Consider the following 14212-nt stretch of genomic DNA (forward strand, 5'->3'; position numbering starts at 1 on the left):
TGTATCACACGGCACAGAAGGTACTAGTTATAATGGGAGAAACCAATCGGTTGATCTTGTGATCGGAGCATGATTCAGGTCAGGTACTTAATAATAAGACAATAGAACACACACTGGTATCTTCGCTTATACTTCACACAATCGACACATCTGCCCTCCCTTTTCTCTCCACCTAGACATGCCCTTTCTTCCGTCAGCAGTTTGCTTAGTTACCATCCCCAGTGGCATTTCTCCTCAGAAGATGATTTTCAGTCGTGGGGGAACGACGTCCTCGGACGATGCTAATTTTCTGTACAGTGGTCACGGATGAGTTCGCCCAGCATTTCATGCAAATCAGCGGAAGTCCCAACGCTGCAATCTTCAGAATACATCAGTTACAATAAACATGGTTGCGCATCTCACTCTTCCAGTCCGGCGTAAACACAGAGCTGGCGTAAAATGCCAGGATCAATGTCTTCTTGAATCATAGCTCCGAGCAAGCTTTCCTTCTTGGGCATGACACCAAGAGGAACAACAGTGGAACCATTCTCGCCAATCGTTCTCGACTTCTGTACAAGGGTCTTCAAAACTGCCATTGCTCGGTTGGACATCGCACCATAGCCATTGGCATCTTGCTCAGCGATATTTCGACTGTTTTGCTGTGATGCATGTCTTGGAGTTGCTTGTGATGTTCGAGCGGCGCTCACCGCACTCAGCAAACTGACCAGACGTAGAAGATTTCCGGCAAATCCGTCTTCAGACTCTAACCATGATCGAGCAAGTCCATGGTCGGAACCTGGAGCCAAACCAGCAAGAATTTCTGCAGCTAGCATACCCTGCAAAAGGAATGGCTTTCGAGCCTCGATGATCGTTCTCGTGTGAGGTGAGCCTACAGGAACTGAAGAGATAGCCAGGCCGAAAGTTCTCGTTAGGAGTTCGTATGGTGGTGAAGATTGACAATCGGCAGCAAAGATGGCTTTAAAGTAAGTTCGGTTCGGCTCGTCATGTGCGAGCAGTTTGGCGAGGCTGTCAACGGCCGAAGGCATATATTTATGCAAGGATGGAGTGTAGATTGTGAAAGATACCTTTGAGGTTGCACTTGATGTCGGCGCAGGGGTTGGTGCAAAAATAAGAAGGAAATGGAGGATACACAATGCCTCCTCTCGTCCAGGTAGTTCTAGGGATGTTGAGAGATTGCTGAGATAAATGACAACGTCTTTGACAAAATCTAGAGCATTTCGATTATTGCGTAGAAATGACTCTGTGGTACCCATTTGGCGGATTACAGTACTCAGGAGCTTCAGAATCTCTGGCTGGCCAAGCACTCCAAAATTAGGTTCATAAAAGGAGAAATTTCGGATCAGAGTGGTAATGCATATGAGCCGATCGGCTGCCCGTTCAAGATCATATAGCACTGTTCCAAATTGCGGTGGGTCCTGTAGTTGCTCCGTGTCAAGACGACACTGTCGAATGAGATCTTCATAGGACAAAAGCGAGATTTCATCGGATATACTCTGGGTGTGTTCACTAAGGTAGCTGACTTGGTCTTGTGCACAATCGATCAGAGCGTCCATGAGATCATCGCATTCTGCCAGCGCCAATTGGAATGATGACTCTGTCGAAATTGTGATCAGAGTGTCCAACGCTACTCGTGTATCAGCATGCAAACCAGACTTGATCGCCATAGTTAGAGCATGTACATCAATGATGCCAAGTTCTCTCGCAGAAGGAGCAACAGGTTTGAGCTCAGTAATGTGTTGGCTGAGGATGAAAACCTCCTCAACATTGATGGGTCCGTGAAACCTACTTGTCGGTAGAACGTCAGGCCTGAATGGCTCTTCGATAGGTCTGGACAGAGGTTTATTCAGGTCAATCTCGGGTTCAAGCGGTTTAGTACTGGCAGTTTGAGGACGTTTCTGAGGCGTCTGACCTTGTGCATGTGCTTGTGCCTGTAAGGCACTGATCTGTTGTGGATCGAATTGCCTGGAGATACTCTGTCGATGTTGTGGGGTGACTGGAGGTTCTTGCTGTGTGTGATTGGCGACAGATGGAGCAAAGTTATGTGCATTTGCCTGTTGCATAGGCGGCACCGACTGGCCATTTAAGGAGGGTGTTTTCTGGTGAGACGGATCTTGCGGTGGATGAACGTCTCTCGTGGGTGACATTTGAGATTGACCTTGAGTCTGAATCGCCGCTTGAGCAGCCATTCTCTGCTTTTGTTGGTTGTGATGCCAAGCGGCTTCGTAAGGTGCAAGGTTGTTCAGCCAATATGCCTGCAGCTCTTGCCCAGCTTGGATCTGCTGCTGACCTTGAAAACCAAACTGTTGAGCAAGAACAGCCCATTGATTCATCTTCGTTAATCTCTGGGATCCACCACTCTTGACAACTGCAGCATAGAGGCGAAGTAATTGCACCTGTCGACCACAGATAGTAGGGTTGAGTTCTACGGTGCGGCCTCGAGCGGCCATAAAAGTTTGTAGACCACGAAGAAACTCTTCTGGGTTGCTCGGTCGTGGAGGCTGAAAGGTTGATGGAGGTCCTGCAGGCATTTGAGGGTGGGGACCGGGAGGAGGGCCACTACCTCCCATAGTACCGTTCATCCGTGCCTGGGCCTGGGCCTGGATCTGCATCTGACGTGCCTGAGCTTGCAGTTGCATTTGATAGTTTCTTTGGGCATTATTCATGCCTTGTTGTTGATGCACCATGTTCGGCTGAGGGCTCATCCCCATCTGCGGGGGCATCCCATTGTTCATGCTCTGCCCGAACTGTGGCTGACTGAAACCGGGCGGAAACGCGCCATTTGGCATGAAATTCTGGGGATTGTCGTGTGGTGTGCCCACTCGATTGCCGTGGTCAGGCGCAGGTGATGCATGAGGAGGCGCATGCTGTGGGGAAAATGGACTTGGGGAAGCGGTCGCAACGCGTTGACTTCCAGAATTTTGGTTGAATTGATTCAATTGAGAGATTGTAGGTGATGGAGTCGCGTTTGAGGTCGCTTGCAGATGTTGGAAAGGGGTGGGAGCATTCGACATTGGAGGCGCGCCATTGGCTTGTGGATTGTAACCTGGAAACGGAACTTGGCCGGGAGTTTGGGATCTAGAGCCAGGTATTCCCCCAGGCGCTTGTCGAGGGGATGTCGCTAGACTATCTTCCCTTGCTCTTTTTGAAGGTATGACGGGGTTCGTCTGATATACAGGATTGTGGAAGGCGGGTGAAGCGGTGCGGCCGGCGCCATTGAGGAAAGCAGGGTTTTGAAACTGCGCCGGGTTTATGGTCTGGGGTGGTTGCAGGAAAGACATGCCGGCATCCATGGGAACTCCAAAACCAACATGATTGTTTGGAGTCAAGGAGGAATCGGATGGCCAAGGGTTCATGGCTTGAATGAGGTTCGGTCATCCATTGGCTAGAGGAGTCGGAATCATCAGCATCAGGTCAACCAGACGCGTTGCCATCGGACACGCAGCAGTATGACATGCAGGCGATATGGCTTCGGGCAACACAGGTCCTCTGCGACGGAGTAGCCCCACGGGTTGGAAGTTTAGGATCAAGGCAGGACATGTGGCAGGTTGGTGAGAGCGACGCGTCAGGAGGGCTGGGGAATGGGTGAGCATCGCAGCGCGAGGCTAGGTGAATACAGGCCAGAATGCAGAGGACAACAGGGAGAGATGAGGATGGAGATAGCTACTTACCTGCCTGGTAATGATTGCGTGGAATAGTCAGAGCGCAGAAGGTATGCGAACCAATGTCGAGATTGGGACGATTTTGTGAGGCAGGGCTTGGAAGGCCCAAAGAGGCTTAGCTCGGCGGCGTGATGAGAGTTGAGCAGCCTCCAGACTGTTGGCCAGCAAGTCAGCAATGACAAAAGGACTGGCAATCAGAGGATTGTAAAGGGTCCCACTCGGATATCATGGGCCGTGCAACACGATCTGAACTGAGGTTTGATGGTTGGAAGACGCTAGTGATGGATTTGTGGACAGAAAGAGATGTGAGGAGCCCATGTGCTGTGCTCATTCTAGGCTGCTGCAATCCGGCGGCTGAGTAGAGGGCAGCCGAATCGAGCGGGTGATCGTGTGCAAGGGGTAACCAGTTGTAGGACTTGGAACAGGACACGGAGGGGCAAAAAAAGCATCAGAATGGAAACTAGGATGAGGCTTACCTTGACGAGAGGGTGATTAGACGCGCGATTGATGGCTCTTTGATACGTGGTGGTGGTGCTTCGTACAGCACGGAACAGGAGGGAAGAGAATTCACAAGAGCGGGGGCGATGGTTGAATAGGTAGGGTAGGGAGGAGGTACTCCAAGTCCCAGTCCAAGGGCTAGGCAGATCAACAGGAGGTGAATCGACAACAAAAGTCAACCGGTTCAAATCCCAGGCACAGGTACAGCTAAAAGTCACGTATGTAAAGAGTGACCCGGGCAGTTGAGTAAAAGAGGAGCCTTAAGCGGAGGACAACGCTGGGGGGACGGGAACTTGGAAGTGCTTGAGACAAGAAAGATCAGTGTTGCTTTTTTGGCAGACAGAGTCGGGGTCACTGGCAGTGCAGGGTCAGGGTTGGCAACTTGGGGGATGTGGACGTGGACACTCGGGCTCAGGCTCAGACTCAGGTTGCAAAATCAAACCTGGACCTGTAATAATAACTGCAGTTGTGAGTGGCTGGTTCGACCCGAAGAAACCCACCTGGCTGTTCCTCTTTTGTCACTAGTGGCTCCCATATGTAACCGGACTTTGTGTTGGAATCATTGCACCTCGAACCACCGCCATTTGGCGAGTTGAGATCATGTTGGAATCAGTTCGTAGTCGTCCTGGTGTAGAATTCGCATGCTCGCTGTTGTTCCGTAACCCGTTCATCAAGGTGAGACCGAGGTTTTCTGCCGGCCAAGATTCGGGTCCCCGTGGGTATGATGCGGTTTTCGATGCAAAGCCAAATCAGGGTCACACCAGTCTCGCTTTTAGATTAGGCTTTTTCCTCGAATTCCTTGGTTCAATATCCGAGACGCCATCATTTGCCATCCTGATGACCTGGTCATGATCCCATGGACAGGACGAATTTTCCCAGAGAATTTGGTCAATTCGATATCCCCAGTTGCGTGCACAGGTTGTAGGCCGGATGGCCGATGTCGACCGTTCTTCCCACCCTAGACATATATAAATCGTATCTTGCAGACTCTAGAACAGCCTTTGGTCGGAAATGGCCGTGCGGTCAGATTGATGGCGTGAGGATGGGCTATTTGGCAGGTCATTCATAGCCTGCAAACCTTGGTGGTGTTTGTTCATCGTTGATTGATATATTGCGTATTGTGTTGGCGAAGCGAACCTGTCTCTTACTCTCTCTGTATGATCATCTGCTGAATGTAGAAGCATAGCCAGAGTCCAAGTCATAGTTCCTTGATGATAGCCTGCCAGGCGTGCAAAAGCATGGTTCCAGGGATAGGTTTGAGAAAGTATTAGGAGATGACGGTAGTGTGATTGTGTGAACGATAGGAAATGTGAAAGGAAAGAAGACAAGATTTATCAGGCACAGTCAAAGAGCAAAAGGCTCACAAGTCCCGTCCTCAACAGCTCATCTAATGCAAGCAGAAGCCAGGCCAGGTCGTCCTTCATTGGTGGATCCCTGCTGGGTGCAAGTCCCTGACCTCCAAGTAGCAGGTTGAGCCTTTTCAGACACCACTGCCGTCCCTCGAAATTCGACATTCTTCCTCGTTGTGTCACAAGCCAGACAATTTCAAGCGAATCTGACTCCGTTGGCAGCAGGGCGGATACCTCGTACTGCTGATCTAGTAACGGATACGGATACAGATCCATGCAGAACAGCACCACGAATTCTTGTCCCATTCGGCCATTTAGTGGCATCTAGCCCTTGCTTGTTTCGCTACAGCATATCTTAGCTTGTTATTACCTTTGCCTATCTACTTACCGAGCATTTGCCTAGCAAATTCAGCTGTCCATGTGCCCAGATGGTCCTGTCTCGTGTGAAGCATTTGAGTCCTGTTCTGTTTCTATCATCGACTGGTGTCCCTACGGAGGAGCCGAGCCTACCCAAGTACTTTCTTGAACAATACATCTTACCAGTAATGACCGGAAGTCTACAGACGGGAGACTTTGATCCATCCACTGAGTTTGAACTCATATATGTGAGGGGGAATCTAGGGACCTACAGCAAGTTGTGATAAAATATAGATATCCTTGAAGAGGTTAGAGGGCCGCAAAGTGTGGGATCAACCGGTAGGATCCAGTGGTGCCGCAAATGTACCATTGATTACGAGGGTGACCTGAGGTGGAAGAACCATGATGATCCAGGCCCCAGCTTCGAGGACTACCTTTAACCAGCTTAGATTCTCCTTACATGCAACACTTGAGGAAGCTAGAGACCCTACCCAGGTACCGAAGCTGGAATGCAGAGGACATGGTGGTGGCCAACAGCCTGGTCGTGCCTGACGGATACAAAGTCGTCCTTGGCGGCTGAGGCCGTCCACTTTAGGCATAGCTCCAGTGCATACATAATTCACTTGGGCGCCTTCAACTCTCATCCGCAGTCGTGTTGAGTCTTGACAGCTTGACTTGTTTATCTCTACCTTCAATCCCTTTTGGACTGCTCATCGTCACGAATTTACCTTCTCATCACGGCCACGAGTGAGTGACCCAGAGGTCCCAATTCTAAACTCATCGAGATCCCCACGCGCCTTCATCATGGGTGACATTCTTCTCGAGAATCCCATCCACACGATTCCGCCTCACAAGAAGCAGCCAATCTCAGATTCCATCCCAGATATTGATTCGCTAGAAGGCGCCGGGGCCGACAGTGGAGATGAATATTCTACATTGAAGAGATTACAGAGACATCTTGAGTCAGCGCCTAACCTCCGATCCCAAGGCCAGAAGATTGACTCTTGCCAGGTACATCAAACTACAAGAAGAATACATCAAAGATGAACAACGGTACGTTGGACAATATATGTTTTGGTTCCTCGCACTGACGATTTGATCAGATCACTCAAACGTGAACTTGTCCGAGCACAGGAGGAGATCAAAAGAATACAAAGTGTACCACTCGTCATCGGCCAGTTTATGGAGGCCATCGATCAGAAGTAAGAGGGACTTTAGCACAGGCGTTGCGAATCACTGATGACCCCTATAGTACCGGCATAGTCCAATCCTCGACTGGCTCCAACTATGTTGTGCGAATCCTATCCACACTGGACCGCGAAAAACTGAAACCCTCATCGTCCGTTGCACTCCACCGCCACTCCAATTCCCTCGTCGACATTCTTCCTCCCGAAGCCGATTCGTCCATTGCAATGCTAGGAGCCGATGAAAAGCCCGATGTCACCTATGCCGATGTTGGTGGGTTGGACATGCAAAAGCAGGAGATTCGAGAGGCAGTGGAGCTTCCACTGACGCATTTCGACCTGTACAAGCAAATCGGCATCGACCCACCGCGAGGTGTGCTTCTCTACGGACCACCGGGTACGGGAAAGACCATGCTGGTCAAAGCAGTCGCCAACAGCACGACGGCTAGCTTTATTCGAGTGGTTGGCTCGGAGTTTGTTCAGAAGTACCTGGGTGAAGGTCCGCGAATGGTGCGAGATGTGTTCCGGATGGCGCGGGAGAATTCACCTGCTATCATCTTTATCGATGAGATTGATGCGATTGCAACCAAGCGATTCGATGCACAGACTGGAGCCGACCGAGAAGTTCAGCGCATTCTGTTGGAATTGCTGAACCAAATGGATGGATTCGACCAGACCAGCAACGTCAAGGTGATCATGGCAACGAACCGAGCAGATACGCTGGATCCGGCCCTTCTCCGACCCGGTCGTCTGGATAGAAAGATCGAGTTCCCCTCATTGAGAGACCGACGAGAACGACGACTGATCTTCTCGACCATTGCCAGCAAAATGTCACTGTCTCCCGAAGTGGATTTGGACTCACTGATTGTCAGAAATGATCCATTGTCGGGCGCAATCATTGCAGCCATTATGCAAGAGGCTGGTTTGAGAGCTGTTCGCAAGAACCGCTATAACATCATCCAAGCCGACTTGGAGGACGCATATTCCAGCCAGGTCAAAGGCGCACAAGAAGCCGACAAGTTTGATTTCTACAAATAGATTGGCATGTACAGTAGGGTGTCAATGAGCAAAAGGGTTGCCCCAAGGCCACTTCTGGGACATTGCATGGAGTTTGACATGGACCAAGGACTGATTGGATGGGTTCCTCTTTATCAGGTGACCAAGAATCAGTCGCATGTATTACCATTGCTAGATCTTTCCACGATTTCCAAGCGAAGCAGCTTAAGATCAGACCGTAGGGGCTTGAGCTACCCGGAAATAAAACCCATAAATCACCAACAGAGAGATTGAGCGCTGCATGAAGTTGTGTGGTCGGGCACGCTTTCCATTGGCCTGGCAGGCACGGCAGGAATGATATTTCCGGAAGAACGAGTACAGACATGCAGTGGCTGAGAGAGTTGGGAATCTGATCATTGCGTCAGGATATATTGATTCATGGTGCAAGTGGAGAAAGCGGTGTGTCCTTGCACCACTAGTTAGTTGTACTTAGTGTCTAAAGACCACCCCTCCAGCTATCCACCCTTATAGGACGGATACTCTCTGTCCAAATTCCAGTGTATTAATAATGCACGAGTTCTCTCAAGACAGACATGATACTCGTAAGACGCCACGCCAGGATGGGGAAAAGACCCTTACACGCAGGGCCGCCTTGCCACCGATGCTTCATGGTGCTCGTGGCATGGTTCGTACACGCCAATAAAGGGGCAGGAGGTGAATGTTTGATAATGATGGTCGAAGATTTTGGGGGTACTCTGCAATAATAGGGAGGCGTGAACGCTCATTAGCCGTACGAGTAGGTGGTAGAGCTCAGGAGGCTCCTAGGTGTATTGAGCCTCTCCGTGATCATTGGATGGAGCCATGATTAGCCTGCAGAACAGAAGTCCAGTGAAAGGCAGACGATGCTATGAACATGCAGCTTCGGCTTTCTCAACCAGCCTAGTCTGTAACAGGCTTAGCGGATTCCGATGGAGCGCAAAGTGCAAGAGCCATGGACTGATGGCGTCAGACCTCCCCCAAGTCGGTAGGTGGCAAGAACTCCCTTCTTTCATTTCCATTCCTTCTCCCAATTCTTTCTTCCTGTGCGCTGAGGTCATCGATCTTTTCTCAACTTCAATCTCCTCCCTTTCCATCAAAACCAACGACCAAAAAGTGACAAACACGAACCACCGGCCAAACAAAGTCACGGGATATTGACTTTGCACTATTCGCATTTCCAATCCCAATCCCAATTGCACTGGACTTCGATACATTGCCATTATTCTTCTGCTGTCTCTTCTGCTTTGGGCTGTCTCGACGGCTGTATTACCCTAGATACACACGTCATCAACTTCCGAGAAAGTCTTGACTCTCCGTCTCCAGTCTCGCTTTCGACGCGTCTTTCAGTCCATTCTCCGTCGCATCTCTTGTTGCACTCGTTGACAACCACACGATTCGTCTTTTGGTGATCGAGTTCAAACTTGACAGAGGAAGTTTACAAGTAATATCCGTGAGTAACAATCAATCACTGTTCTTTACCTTTCCCGAACCAATTTCCGTCTACTTGATCGAGTTTGGGGTGGCGGCTGGTAAGGGTGGCAACTCGTCTACCTCTGACTGGCTCCTCAATGGCTGTCGATCGCGATTCCATTGCCGGCTTCCCTGCTGACACGTCTTTGATTCGCAGATCACTGTTTCCTGCCCACATCGCCCACCCACTTGCTGTTGATTCAACCTTGCTACCTCGCGTCCCCCCCAAAGAGGCCCTAAGCCTTTGCACTTCTAGTGCCTACCTCGCCCACCCTACCAGAGTATATGAGGCGCCAGCGCCTACCCAACTTTATCGACGTCACTTTTGCAACGGCTGACGTTGTTCCTTCACCTACGTATTGCTTTATTCCCTTCCCGACATCATGGCGAGCGCCGCAGTCGCAACTCAACCATCACAACAACATCTCGGGGCTGGCCCTACCTCTCGTACCTCGTCGCCTATGGATAACAAAAAGGCCAATTTGAAGCAAAAAGGTTGGTCTACCTCGTCGCCCCCTATCCAAAAAAATTCTTTCATCCTCACCCGGCACCACGCGATCATGCTACTTTCCCACATCACCACCCGCGCATATGCGCATTGCGAGCTTCTTTGCTTTACCATGCATATAATTATTGAGAGACCTGTCTGACCCATAACTGACCCGTTGGATGTAGATCCTGCTGCAAACACCTCGCCATCACAGACCAAGTCGTCGTTACCAGGTACGCGTCGCCGACATCGGGTTGTCGTCTACTTGTAGAGCTAACTTGATTACAGACTCAAAGACTACATCGCTGGCCGAAGACCCAAAGCCTGTCATTCAAACATCGGAACCTCTTGCACCCCCACCAAGACCTGCGCCAACCAATCCTGCAGAAACACCAGACTATTTCTCTGCGCTGCACAATAACACCAGTGGTATCGGCCAAGAATTCAACCCCTTTGAGCAATCCTTTGGAGCTCCGTCCACCGAGACACCTGGCAAGAATCTTCTTCCTCCAGTTGCTGCATTGACTTCGCCCGCTATTCCAGGGACAACTTCCTCTGCAGGTTACAATTGGCAAAGCTCCCTCCGATCTGGGCCATTGAGCCCTGCAATGTTAGCTGGGCCTCAACAGGGTGATTATTTCGACAGTATCGGTCGTGGCTTTCCCACTCCGAACGAGTCATCTCTTCGCACTGGTCTCACGCCCGGCGGCGGCGGGTCTATGTTCCCTGCCCCTAGTCCTAATTCCCAGGCCCTTTACAATTCGCTCGCAAGTGGCGGTGCTACACCAGGTACTCTTGATTTCCATCGCACTGCTATGAACGCAGCTGCGAGAAATAAAAACAATCAATTCGCCACAACTTCGAATCCGCAGGAAAGTGCCCCACAAAATAACCCCAACATGGATGCTCAGCATGATGCCACTGATGCTGCCAACGGATTGTTCATGCTTGCCAAAGGCGGCCAAGGCAACAATCAATTTGCAGTCTCTAATCCTTCTCAACCCGTCAGGAATGGTCCAGATCAGAAGCCCAGCAATGGTGACCATTCTGCAGCTGATGGCGAAAGCACCGGAAGCCCAGAGGATAATACCCGATCCAACACTCGCGGTGGGCGTGGGAAGAAGGCTGCTAAAGCAGAACCCGCCACCAAAAACTCGAGAAAGTCGGACGCCGCTCCCAAAGGTAGCAACAAGCGATCGAAGGGCAACACAGGAGTTGCCAATGTAGACCCTGCTCTTGACCCGCATGACGAAGACGACGATGACAACAGTGAAGTGGAAGAAGATATGGAAAATATGACTCATCCCAATGGCAAAAAGATGACAGATGAGGAGAAACGAAGAAACTTCCTGGAAAGAAATCGGTTAGTGAATCGTACAGTCTGATGTCCTCTTTGTCAACCATACTGACCAATGTCTTTTAGTGTTGCTGCATTGAAGTGCAGACAGAGAAAGAAGCAGTGGCTGGCTAATCTCCAAGCCAAAGTTGAGATGTACTCTGCTGAGAACGACAGCCTCAACAGCCAGGTCGCTCAACTCCATGAAGAGATCCGCAACCTCCGTACCCTATTGATTTCACACAAGGATTGCAATGTCGGTCATGCTCAGGGCATTAACCAATTTCTCAACGGTATGCAAGACCCCAGTGGATTTCCTGGCCAGCATGTGAACCCATATGGCATGCCGATGCCCAATGGGCCACAAATGCAGGCGGGAATGCAAAGATCTTGATTGCCAACAAGTCGATATATGCACCTGAAAATCTTCATATTTAATATCTTGATTACGAACATGGGATTGCCCCTTTATGCAACAGGTGGTAACTTCTTCTTCAACTTATGGGCTTTTCACTAGCTCCACTTTTACTACGCATGTTCTTCAGTGTACATAAAAATCCGGGGGTTTGTACAGCACCAAGAACAAAAGAAATGGGTTCTTTTGCACAGGTTTGGGTGCAAACAGGCTGCAACTGGTCACATCCCTGTATTCTGTCATCATGTGTTATGCGAGCACAAATACAAGTAGTGCGGCGGTATCGGTCAATGGCAGAGGCAAACTGGAGTCTGGCGTGTCATGGGCCATTTTATGATTGTCATGGGTTCCGTGGAGAGCTCTTCCGCTAATATACGAAGTTCAAGTCCGCAAATTCAAGGGGCTGAAGGATAATTCATGATTTGGCGGTGTGATAATAGATTATGACAAAACTATTGTTCTGATCAATGTTCTGACTTTTCGAGGATTGCCGTGTTAAAAGTTGCCCCTGTGGTCGAAGTTCGCTAGTTTTCGTCTCGTGACATTTGCGAATATCGCCTCAATATCGGTACATTGTTAACATTACCTGTTCCGAACCGTTCTGGAGATGGGACATCGACCTTCGATGGAATCGTCCAAGGACTAGGGGTGAGAATACAAGCAGTAGCCTAACTCATAGAGTGTTGTTCAATGGACAAGTAAATATATACGGGGAGGATGACTGTGTAGGTCTCGTCAAATAGATAATGATAGCATCTTTACACGTTTCGCCCACTAAAACTTGTCTCTTTCTAATCATCCACCAGACGATAAACCATACCTAGGTACACATACGCCAACCAGAAAGAATGCCCAGGTGGATGGGGGTAACATACTGGGGGAATACTGCCCCCTAGTACCAATCATCTATGGGTGATGAGAACACAGTTCAGCCTTGTCTCATGCAAGGCTCCACCACACCTGATCTGACATCGAATGTCCTCCAACTTGAACACTTTGGAACTTCTGCCCCTCTCCAACAGACAAGACAACCTCCCCCTGTGAAGGTGATCGCACCCCCAACAAGACTGCAGATGCAAAATACGGAACACAGGGAATGTAGACCATACGTCCTCGACCGCTCCTTTTCTTAAATCCTCACCCCATCCTTCCAAACCTCCAGATCAGCCCCTGCATCCACCCCAACACAGAAACAAACCAAGCGATGGCGACCATCACCTCACCGCGCAGCGAATCCCCCGCGGCGAACCCGATCCCCCGCATCACCTCACCGCAGATCCCACACTCACCCAGCATCGGCGGCACGCCGACGTCGTCGGTGCGACCGTCAATCGAGATCCCCGTGCGGGGGACTACCTCATCCCCATCGCTCCAGCAGAATGGCAGCGGCCAACAACCACACACACAACAGCGGCGCAACCGCGCTGCACTGCGCGACTACTATAACCTCAAAGCCAAGGGCGCACCAGCCGGTGGCGGAGGAGGAGGAAACGGGGCCGGGAGCATGCACAGCGTGAGCCGGACGGCGAGCATCGCCTCGAACGCGTCCGAGTACTCCGCCAGCGGGAATGCGACGGCCGAGGACCGGGCAGCCTCGTCTTCAGTGAGCGCACAGCTCGCGGCACGGCTGGACGACCCGGCCTTCGACGCCGAGGCGCACGTCGCGGAACTGCTGCGGTCGGCCGGGCTGCGCGACATCCTGCGCACGGAGAGCGTGCTGGTCAGCGAGATCCGCACGCTCGACGGCGAACGCAAGGCGCTGGTCTACGACAACTACAGTAAACTCATCAAGGCCGTCGGCACGATTGCCGAGATGCAGAAGGGCATGCATCGTGGCGCGGAGCGAGGGTATGCTGCGGCTCCGGGAGGGTTCTTGGGTCAACAGCACGACCGCCTCGGTGCCGCAGCAGTGGGGAAGGGTGGAAATCGCCAGCCGCAGAGTCTGGGCCTGGAAGGGGTCGAGAGGTTGGGTGAAAAGCTGGAGGCCCTGGTGGCGGTCGTCAAGGAATTGGCGCCTGCTGTGGTGGCAGCGGAAGCGGGTGCGCGAGTCGGAGCGGAAGACCAAGCAGGACGCAGTGTACAGAAAACTCGGGATTTGAAAAGACAGAAGGAGACGGTCAAGTGGGCATTGGATGCGCCGGCGAGATTGCAGGATCTTGTGGCGAAAGGAGAACATGACGAGGCTATCAAAGAACACGAGGCTGTCTTTGAAGTTATTACTCGCTGGAAGGGCGTTCGTGGCGTCGATGAGCTACGGGACAAATGTGCCAACATCATGACTGGTGTTAAGCGGACGTCGAGCCATTCAGACGATGATCAAGAGAATGATAGTGACGAAGATGACGACGACGATGACTCTAGCTGATAAAGGAATTCATAATTGACCTAACAGGAACATTGGTATCGGCAATCATTGTTG

At 50.9% G+C, this 14212-nt stretch overlaps 4 protein-coding genes across 4 annotated transcripts; 3 read left to right on the forward strand and 1 right to left on the reverse strand.

The window, feature by feature from the left end:
- Positions 1 to 398: 398 nt before the first annotated feature.
- On the reverse strand, positions 399 to 3353 carry LTR84_009371 (uncharacterized protein; the record flags this gene model as incomplete). Its single annotated transcript, XM_064852911.1, has 1 exon — positions 399 to 3353. One exon carries the CDS (start codon positions 3351 to 3353, stop codon positions 399 to 401), a length of 2955 nt encoding a protein of 984 aa, XP_064700897.1.
- A 3314-nt stretch (positions 3354 to 6667) lies between these two features.
- On the forward strand, positions 6668 to 8085 carry LTR84_009372 (uncharacterized protein; the record flags this gene model as incomplete). The annotated part of the gene is made up of 4 exons (XM_064852912.1): positions 6668 to 6825; positions 6875 to 6916; positions 6967 to 7065; positions 7116 to 8085. The coding sequence occupies 4 exons, from the start codon at positions 6668 to 6670 to the stop codon at positions 8083 to 8085; spliced, it is 1269 nt and encodes a 422-aa protein (XP_064700898.1).
- Positions 8086 to 9935: 1850 nt separating this feature from the next.
- On the forward strand, positions 9936 to 11772 carry LTR84_009373 (uncharacterized protein; the record flags this gene model as incomplete). The annotated part of the gene is made up of 4 exons (XM_064852913.1): positions 9936 to 10047; positions 10228 to 10275; positions 10331 to 11405; positions 11466 to 11772. The coding sequence occupies 4 exons, from the start codon at positions 9936 to 9938 to the stop codon at positions 11770 to 11772; spliced, it is 1542 nt and encodes a 513-aa protein (XP_064700899.1).
- Positions 11773 to 12997: 1225 nt separating this feature from the next.
- On the forward strand, positions 12998 to 14158 carry LTR84_009374 (uncharacterized protein; the record flags this gene model as incomplete). The annotated part of the gene is made up of 1 exon (XM_064852914.1): positions 12998 to 14158. One exon carries the CDS (start codon positions 12998 to 13000, stop codon positions 14156 to 14158), a length of 1161 nt encoding a protein of 386 aa, XP_064700900.1.
- Between the last annotated feature and the right edge of the window lie 54 nt (positions 14159 to 14212).

Source organism: Exophiala bonariae (assembly GCF_035927105.1).
Source record: "Exophiala bonariae strain CCFEE 5792 chromosome Unknown scaffold_38, whole genome shotgun sequence".
Classification (NCBI taxonomy): domain Eukaryota; kingdom Fungi; phylum Ascomycota; class Eurotiomycetes; order Chaetothyriales; family Herpotrichiellaceae; genus Exophiala; species Exophiala bonariae.